General features: G+C 40.1%; 1 protein-coding gene across 1 annotated transcript; it reads right to left on the reverse strand.

The window, feature by feature from the left end:
• Window positions 1-3,589: 3,589 nt before the first annotated feature.
• Window positions 3,590-9,493, reverse strand: grxcr1a (glutaredoxin and cysteine rich domain containing 1 a). Its single transcript, XM_074647680.1, has 4 exons — window positions 8,955-9,493; window positions 6,086-6,325; window positions 5,935-6,000; window positions 3,590-4,096 (listed from the first exon to the last, which is right to left on the reverse strand). The coding sequence occupies exons 1-4, from the start codon at window positions 9,351-9,353 to the stop codon at window positions 3,917-3,919; spliced, it is 885 nt and encodes a 294-aa protein (XP_074503781.1). The 5' UTR covers window positions 9,354-9,493; the 3' UTR covers window positions 3,590-3,916.
• Between the last annotated feature and the right edge of the window lie 227 nt (window positions 9,494-9,720).

Raw genomic sequence — 9,720 nt, forward strand, 5'->3', positions numbered from 1 at the left:
CTTTTTCTGTCATGTGGTCTGATTTTATTTAGTTGTATGATGTCGGATTACGCAATAATAATGTGTTATGTGCCACTAATTTCTTTAACGCAATCGATATTTTGGAGGTGGTAGCGGGCTCAGTTTTAGATACCGGCATCATATGGAACTAGGAAAACCTAAGGAATCCATCGGTACCAACCATGTCATACTAGCTTGTTGCGAAGGATGTTAAATAACGCTCCAAACTTACGCTAAATTTTGGCGACGAAAAACTGTCATGGACATTTTCAAAGAGGTCCCTTGACCTCTGACCTCAAGATATGTGAATGTAAATGGGTTCTATGGGTACCCACGAGTCTCCCCTTTACACACATGCCCACTTTATGATAATCACATGCAGTTTGGGGCAAGTCATATTCAAGTCAGCACACTGACACACTGACAGCTGTTGTTGTCTGTTGGGCTGCAGTTTGCCATGTTATGATTTAAGCATATTTGTTATGCTAAATGTAATACCTGTGAGGGTTTCTGGACAATATCTGTCATTGTTTTGTCTTGTTAATTGATTTCTAATAATATATATGTACATACATTTGCATAAAGCAGCATATTTGTCCACTCCCATGTTGATAAGAGTATTAAATACTTGACAAATCTCCCTTTAAGGTACATATTGAAAAGATAAAAAATGTGATTAATTGGTGATTAATCACAATTAAATATTTTAATCGATTGACAGCCCTATAGTAGTATGTGATCAACAACTCTCCTCCAGATGTTGGAGGTCTTGTACCCGGATCATAACCTCAAATGAATCACCCCTGGATGCATTGAAGACCCTTCAGGAACCAGTAAAAGAGGTACATTTTGCCATCCTTTTTTCCTTTCTGGATTGCAGGCCTGTTTCCTGTTTAAATCTCCAATGGATGGTTGACTGGAATGTAAACCTGAGTCCATTAGATGGTGCAGTTGTAGGGATGAGAGAGAGGAGAGGAGGGGGGGGGTGGGGGTGGGGGGGGCACTAGCCTGCACGCTGACGTCAATAAAAACAGTCATTTCCAACCAGTCTGCGCATTGACCGACCGTTCAAAACATTACGCACAGCATCGCTTCTGCTGGACCCGCTGCTGCTGCTGCTGCTGCTGCTGCACATCTCGACTGAACATATAAATGTCTTCTTCTTCTTCTTCTTCCTCGAGCATCGGAGAGAGAGGAGACAATGCGGAGACAAAACGCCATTGCAGGTTTTTACACCATTGAATGTTGTCTTTAACATTTTTGGGTGTTGCTTGCATCTCAGTGTCATGTCTCGTCATACCATCCCCAAGTCACTTTGTGCCAGAGAGATGCTGCCCATCTTGTTTCCTTTCATGTCTCACCACAACACACACACACACACACACACAAACACACAGCAGAGGAAGAAAGGGTCGCTTGTGCACGTTGATTAAAAAAAGAAGCAGATCATCAGGCTCATTATTATTATTATTATGATTATTATTATTATAATAAAGGAGAACATGCGTCGGGAGATCACCAAACACATCTTTCTGCACCATCCAGTGGTTTATTCTGTGAGTGGATTTAAAGAAAATGCAGCTGTTTTTGTGATAATATTCGATGCAATCCTGCTTTTTTTTTTTTTTTCTTCTCCATCGCCTGTATCTTGGTACCCAGCATCCCTCAGAAGGGGGCGCAGTAAACCATCACACAGTTTGGGGTCTCAGATTTTCATGCAACCTCCTCTCCTCCATCACCACCACCACAGCCAGCCTGCGGTTACTAAATCACAAACCCCCATCACCCATCCTCGGTGCAGGATTGAATTATAAAGAAAGGAGCTTTTTGAGCATTATTGCACATGAAGAAACACCTTTTTTTTGTTGCTTTGTCTCTCCTATTTGTCTCTCTAAATAATCTATTTTGCTGTTTCAATCACAGGTGCAGGAGCATCTAGAACAATCCAGGTATGATGGCAGGAGAAGAGCTCTCCATCCATGGCGGATCATCATCACCATCATCATCATCACCACACTGCTCTACGCTTTTAGCCTCTTTACAGTGCTGCCTTGTCTAATCATGTTCAAGCAGCATTGTACAGGGCTATGACAGCATAGAGAGCTGAGCTGCGTTTCTCTCTGACCCTCTGGATGGCAGCCAACCAATGACATCATCCCTTTAAAAACACTAAATGGTGATTTTATTTTTTGTGATTTTTCTTTTAATTTTCATGCTCAATGATGTTGTCTAAAACTGAAATGCCTTTTGCTTTAAATACAACTGAAGCTGCATGGAGTTTCTCCTTGGGTTGAGTTATTCAAACCTTAAATCCCTTTGCAGCCAATACAGTATTGAGCCAATTAGTCACATTGCATTGTGCTGCTTCTCCATTTTCCCTAAAAAAAATCTTTGATCTTTGAAAAACTCATTGCTCTTATAAATACTGCTGTTGTGAATGTATTTCCAGAATCATTTAAGACTCTTTTAACCATCTGGATGAAAAAATATTCAGTTTGCTTCATGATAACAAAGATTTTTTTAACACAACTTCTTCTGGAAAGGTCTTTGTTTGGGGAATATGTTTGTACTGTAATTATGCATGTAGACTAGCACTGCAACCGATGATTATTTTCATTATTGATTAATCACTTGGTCTATAAAATAAAAATAAAAAAAATAAAACATTTTCACAATTATAAAGCGTAATATGACATCTTCAAATGTAATTTTTTGTCCAACCAACAGTTGGAGATGTTCAGTTTACTATTGCAAAAAAGCGACAAAGATAATCAGCAAATCCTCACGATTGAGAAGCTGTAACGAGGGGCATTTTTGCTTGAAAAATTACATCAACGATTAATCGATTATCAAAATAGTTACCGATTATTTTTCTTTCAGTCGATTCAGCTGTAATGTAGCACCATAAATATATAATATACTATTAAAAAGGTTTCAAATTTGTTTGATTGCCTTGATTTTTTTTTATTAAAATGTGTTTTTCATACTTTCCTTTAAACACTCAGTTGCCAGTTTATTAGGTACACCTAGCTAAAACTAATCTTACATTTTTAAAGTTGTAATGGTTTGAATTAGAGCTGCAACTAATGATTATTTTCATAGCCGATTAAATTGTCAGTTATTTTCTCAATTAATCGATTAGTTGTTTGGTTTATAAAATGTCAGAAAATGGTGAAAAATGTCAATCAATGTTTCCCAAAGCCCAACATGATGTCCTCAAATGTCTTGTTTTGTCCACAACGCAAAGATATTCAGTTTACTGTCATAGAGGAGTAAAGAAACCAGAAAATATCCACATTTAAGAAGCTGAAATCAGAGAATTTACACATTTGTTTTCTTAAAAAATTACTGAAACCGATTAATCGATTATCAGAATAGCTGGAAATTTATTTAATAGTTGACAACTAATCCATTAATCGTTGCAGCTCTAGTTTGAATGATGTTTGATGCTCTGCTGTGAGCGAAGGTCCAGTTTCATGCCCTCTACTGGCTGCAAATTGAGCCCTTGTACTTTCCCTCTCTGTCCTCCTTAACTCTGTCTGATATGGGATTAGTGATGAGAGCATCGTTAATGAAGGAGCCTCCTCACTAATTAAATAACAAGCTTAAGTTTATCACTGGTGGAAACTAGTTCTCGGCTGTTTGGTGGACAGATGTTTACATAAACCTTTCAATAAAAATGTTGCAATAATCTAAAGAATTATCATTAATTTATGAATTAACACATTCTTGTCATGAATTATACCGACAACACCAGATCCACAAATTCACAGATTTTATTACAAATTGATTTTCTCTTTACTAACAATGGCCATGGAGGAAGAGTCCTGCTGTGTTTCGGTCCAGTAGAAGGTCCTGCGTAAAGCGTAAAGTCCCAGAGAGGGAAGTGAGGATGTTGGTCAGGCACTTAACTTCCTCAGTGGCTGCAGCTCACACACGGCTGCAGGCCGTTCTCGTTGCAGGAAGTGCACTTGAGGGCTTTGAAGGAATCCGTGAAGCAGTTGCGAAACACGGACATCTTGCTGCCATGGCACATTGGGCACGGGATGAAGGCAAAGCCCCCGCAGGTCTGGCACGTCTGGGGCTGCTGTACCCTCTAGATGCATGGACAGATAAATATAGTTCAGATAAGATGTCCAACATTTAAAGCTCACACTTAAAATAACCACATTCCTTGTGCAAAACAGGACTGGGTTTTCTTTTCCACATAAAGTCTACATTTTTGGAGATACATTTTACTTAAAACTTGAAAGGAATAATATGACATTTTGGGAAATTCTCTTATTTGCTTGTTCGTCGAGTTACATGAGAAGATCAATACCACTCACTACTACATTAGCTTAGCTAAAGACTGGAAACAGGTAAACTGCAAATCTGGCTCTGTTTAGAGGTAGAAAAATCTACTTATCAGCCATTAGATTGGGCCTACTGGGCACAGGCTCAGGGGCCCAACAGTTTCAAGCCCCCGAACAGAGCCTCTGTTTGAAGTTACTACTAACATTTATTGTTGGGAAATCACAAAGAGACACAAAACTACCACAGAGATGAGAAATTACAAAAAGAGATCTAAAATGACTACAAAGAAATGCAAAACGACCAAAAAGAGACACAAAACGACCAAAAAGAGACACAAAACAACGTCAAAGAGACACGAAATAACCAAAAGAGACATAAAACAACCATAAAGAGACGTAAAACCTCTACAAAGAGATATAAAACAACCACAAAGAGATGCAAAATAACCACAAAGAGACGCATAATAACCACAGAGACGTAAAATAACCACAAAAAGACACAAAAAGACCAAAAAGAGACACAAAAAGATCAAGGAGTGACGCAAAACGATGCAAAATGACCAAAATGATGTCTCTTTGAATCTGTGGCTCTTGTTCTTACTGTATGTAGGAGGGGTGGGGGCCCTTTACAGCCTGTGCCCAGGGGCCCATTTTCTCACAATCCATCCATGTTACCAGCTCCTCTAAAGCTCACTCACTAACACGTTATATGTCATTTGTTTAATCCGTTCAAAAAAAATTATAAAAGCGAGAAGTTGTGTGTTTACGGGAAAGAAGTGTCAACAAACTGTCGGCAAAAGGCTGCAAAAGGCATCACTGCATCTACTGTATATAAATCAATTGATTCAGCTATATTAAAAGGAGCTAGTATCAATCTTCTCATCTGACTCTCTGCAAGAAAGTGTATTTCCCGAAATGTGTAACTATTCCTTTAATCACAACTTCCTTTCCAAATTTGAGGTTTTGCTGAGGCATAACTCTGCAGATGTGAACACACACAGTGAAGCCATGTTGCAGGCCAGTTCTGGACTGATTAGTGTATGCATGACCTTTCAGAGCTGCATGCTTCTTTTTTAATAGCCCGCAGTGACAGGAATGCATGACTTAAATGTCATAACACTGCTCTGTATTTGCTTATGAAGACTCTTGTTGGGTCCAAAATTACAGCGAAGGCCTGAGAAAAGGCCAGCGCTCGTGTGACAAGTTGCTGCAGCAGCTCAGCGAGAAGCAGAAAACGGTTTTACACGATCTCGCTTTGTACCACCGAGCGATGTGTGCTCTCTGCGTTGGTGTGTTTGAACAAAATGTGTTGGAGGCAGAATCAATAACACGCCCTCCATTATTGATGGTCACTTATTGATGTGCATGCATCTTTTACATTGCAGTTTGCTCATGTTTTATTGATGACTGGTGAGGGGGGAATGACTGCTCCTGTTTGCACTGTGTTCATCTCAAACACACATTTATTATGACTTTATAATTTACCTCATATGACATGTGCTACACATGAAACACACATGATTAATTAAACGTGTCAAATCAAGTGGTTGATTCAACCTGATTCACATGAAAACCATCTATTTGACCACCATCCATTATTCATAGTGTGATTTCCAATGCAAACACTGTGAAAACCAACCTCTATTTTTGTCAGAAGATCTTGTAGCTCTCCTGATTCATTCATGCCTAGTATTTTCTCAGCACCCTGAAAAACACAATTCAATATTTAATGAACTCAGTGTGTGCATGAACAAGATGTACAAGAAGAATAAGAAGAATAAGGAGCTGACCCCGAGGTAGTGTCCGTCAATGAACACGACTGGTAATGAGGGAGGTTCTCCCACGCGTTTACACCGCTCCTCCAGCTCCTTCCCGTACTCGATATCCAGGGCGATGTTCTTCTCCACGAACTTCACCCTGTGGTTCTGGAAGATCTTCCGGACCAGCTCGCAGCGCTCGAACGTCGTCCTCACCACACGGAAACTCGTAGTGTAGATCACTATCCGCCCGAATTCAAGAGCTAACTCCATCTAAGAGGAAGCAAAAATCCTTAGTGATTCTGTTTTGTACATGCATTTGTATTTGTTTTTATCCATAAGGTTCAAATTAAAACGCCTCCCAGCAGCAAGATTATGATGATTTTGATGTATAATTTCAGTATATGTACTTCAGATATCAGAGGAAAGTACTCTGATACTAATAATAGAGTATGGCATATGAAGATATTTCCATTCTTGTGTTCACTTATAGGAGCATTTCTCATGTCAGCTGATTAGACTGTTATCCGTCCATTAAATAGGCATCATCCGTCGCTTTAAGCATCATAGATATGGGTCAGTAGGGGCCTACTACATCTACTAGTAGGTTTTTATCATCTATTCACATGGTCGATCATAGAAAGAAGGTACAAAAGAACACAACAGCGACCTCTAGCGACCCTAGTCATTTGGGTTTTTTACAGGGTTTTCACCCAGGACGCCTGGGTTTGCATCCCGTATGAAAATGTGTAGTTTTCTTTGTGTTCACAAGCGTTCATTTTCACTTTTGAAACATAGTTATTTTAAGCCAAAACATGATGTCTTTCCCCTTAACTTAACTGAGCGGTTTTGTTGCCTAAATCTAAAAGGAGTCATTTTGTTTGTGTTCAAAATGTTTCATACAGTTTTGTAACATGTTAGAACGTGTATGGCTTTTAGGTTTCACTTTTACAACAAAGTAGGCCGACGCATTCTCATCCCAACTCTCCCAAAATACTGACGCTTTGTCCGACCCCTCAGCATCACTCTTTTCGGATGCAGTAAACACGTGCTTAATGTTATGAAGTAAACAAAAACACTTGCTTAGGTTCAGGCAATAAAACCACTATAGTTAGGTTTAGGAGAAAACAACATGGTTGGGCTTAAAACTACTATATTTGTACAGTGAAAATGACCCATCCACCTCCCCTCCTGCCTGTCCGGTCTGTCTTTTCACTCTTAAAGTTACATCATCACACTCCCGGCGCACTTTCCCTGAGTGTTAATATTGACGTGGATGGGTTTACATTGTAGTGCGTCTCATACCGATGCTAAAGGATGCCTTAAGCATTGGTATCCAACACTGACGGCAGTGACAAAGCGTCAGTATTTGACGCCCTGGGAATGAGAACGGGCTAAGCATAGTAGGCCCCTACTGACCCACATCTATGGTGCTTATAGAGACTGATAACGCCTATTTAATGGCCTGATAACAGTCTAATTGTGTCTTATGTTTGGTACCACTTTTCTAATTCACGTTGTGGCTAATCGCTTTGATAATACCTAATAAATCAACAAGAACAACATTTCTAACTGCCTTAATACCAAATCAATCTTTTTTTTTTTAAATGACAAATGACTCAAAATAAAATGGTTCTTGAACCGTCTTGAATACAGTCATGATCCCTTTAGGCTCTTCTGAAAGGGAACTCTTTGAAGTTTACTATCAAAAAGTCAGAATTAGTCAAAATATAACTGAACCAAAATCTCAAGCACAAATAGTACAAATTTTCATTTGAAAATGGTTCTTAAAAGCTTAAAAATGAATTTTACTGTTCTGTTCTGTTGTCTGAGCCATGCTGAGATCTGCTTCATATTGTTAGAATTGAGCGGCTTTGTGCTTTCAAATGATGTAACTTACAGTTTATCAAGGTGAAGTCAGGATTCAACCCAAGGCCATCCCAGATATGGCAGCTTATCCTCTCCCTGGCACTTGTGTTTGGATGTTATAACTGATTATCCATTTATTGTATAAAAGGTGTCTCATTATAAAGTGGTAGCCTACAGCATGTTTTACAAGTTATTTGCATAGCTTTCAAGAAAGTATAGCACCGATTTGTATACTGTTAAATGTGCTCATCCTCCCCTCCAGATCCCCTTTGGTTACCATTTAGAAATCAATTTACTGGACTTTACTTAACAGGTGGTCCATCAAAATGAACATGTTATGTGCTCATTGAATGCGAAGGTGAAAGTATATATGGAGTGGCATAGCATTAACACGCAATGCTAATATTATTTAAATAGATAAAGCTACATTGTGATGAAACATGAAACAAGTAATAATACAATGAGTCAAAGACATTGAGTCAAAGACATTGAGTCAAAGACATTCAGAAATGTAACATGCTTTAAAACATTATTGTTGATAATGTAATGGGATTTTTACGCCGATAAAACATGTAAAAACAACAGAATGTTCCTTTAGGATAAGACCAGACTGTGATAATCATGATGAGGAGCTTTATCGAGCCTACGGTGATGCTGTTTGTTCACCTAATACCACTTTGCAGAGAAATGGCATCTTCGATGATGACCCTTTACATCACCTTTGCATCAGCACACGAGCCAGAGAGTTACCTCAGAATAACAAACACTTCTTCCTGCGGGGGGATACTAGAAAGTGCCGGGAATTCATTAACCTGATTAGTTTCTCCTGAAACACTTAACGAAATGCATCATTAATCTTTAATTGCTCCGTGACCTTGTCCTCTATTGTGAGCTTTTATCCTAGTCATACACCTACATGCTGCTCCTACCTGTAACTAGACTTGAGGACGGAGACTGACGGGAACCGGTGGTGTTGCATGCAGATTGTATTGAACAATAAGATAAAAGTAGGCCCCGTCTAAGATGTACTTACACTGTTGGTACTAGGAAGGTTTTCAAACAGCGTCTGACCTGCGCTGACTTTGTGCTTGACCCCTCTCACAGTCCCATTTTTACTGAGTATGTTGACCCTCTTGGTGGTGAACATCCAGTCCTTGGTGGCCCCCGCATACATGAGCAGCTCATCGGGCTCACACTCGCTGTCGTCCAGCTCGGAGCCCAGGTATCCAAACAGGTGTCCGTCTCCACTTGTAGACGGGGTGCTGGCCCGATCTGCGTCAGAGCTGCTGGTGCAGTCTGAGTCCAGGGAGTCTGAAGGCCCCTCATCCTTGAACATCTCCTTCAGCACCCGGCCGCTGTTCCCCGAAGCCACGCGGAACCTCACCCGCTTCTGTGGCTTCTCCTGTTCCGCCATCTCTATCGTCCCCTCCATTGCAAACCCTCTGCCACATTACATGGTCCACGGCACTGCAGCGTAGCTCCTCGCTTCTCATTCGGAGGTAGACACGCAGCTCAGACACACCAGTTTGTTCCCCATGGATTACTACCGTCCATAATCAGATCTAAAAGCGACTGAGAGCCTGTTAAGCTGTCTGTCTCACAGTCAGACTCACACTGCCGGTAAATAATACATGCATCTCTACCATGGCAACCTAGCAAGCTAATCTCAAGTAAAGTGATAGTTGTCTTTGAATTATTCATCACAGTTTACACAGTTTTCACCAAAGCTTTGACAGAAGACTTTTAATGGCCTGACTTCGTGTGCTTTAATCAAACAAACAAACAACATTTCTTCCTCT

This window comes from Sebastes fasciatus, chromosome 10, assembly GCF_043250625.1.
Source record: "Sebastes fasciatus isolate fSebFas1 chromosome 10, fSebFas1.pri, whole genome shotgun sequence".
NCBI lineage: Eukaryota > Metazoa > Chordata > Actinopteri > Perciformes > Sebastidae > Sebastes > Sebastes fasciatus.

Bases quoted from the DNA above. Each gene is read 5' to 3' on its own strand.
- grxcr1a (XM_074647680.1), bottom strand. From the start codon at position 9,353: ATGGAGGGGACGATAGAGATGGCGGAACAGGAGAAGCCACAGAAGCGG. The intron at 6,326-8,954 runs GTAAGTACATCT...GCTTCCTCTTAG, and splicing joins ACCTTCCTAGTACCAACAGT to ATGGAGTTAGCTCTTGAATT. The intron at 4,097-5,934 runs GTTGGTTTTCAC...CCATGCATCTAG, and splicing joins ATCTTCTGACAAAAATAGAG to AGGGTACAGCAGCCCCAGAC.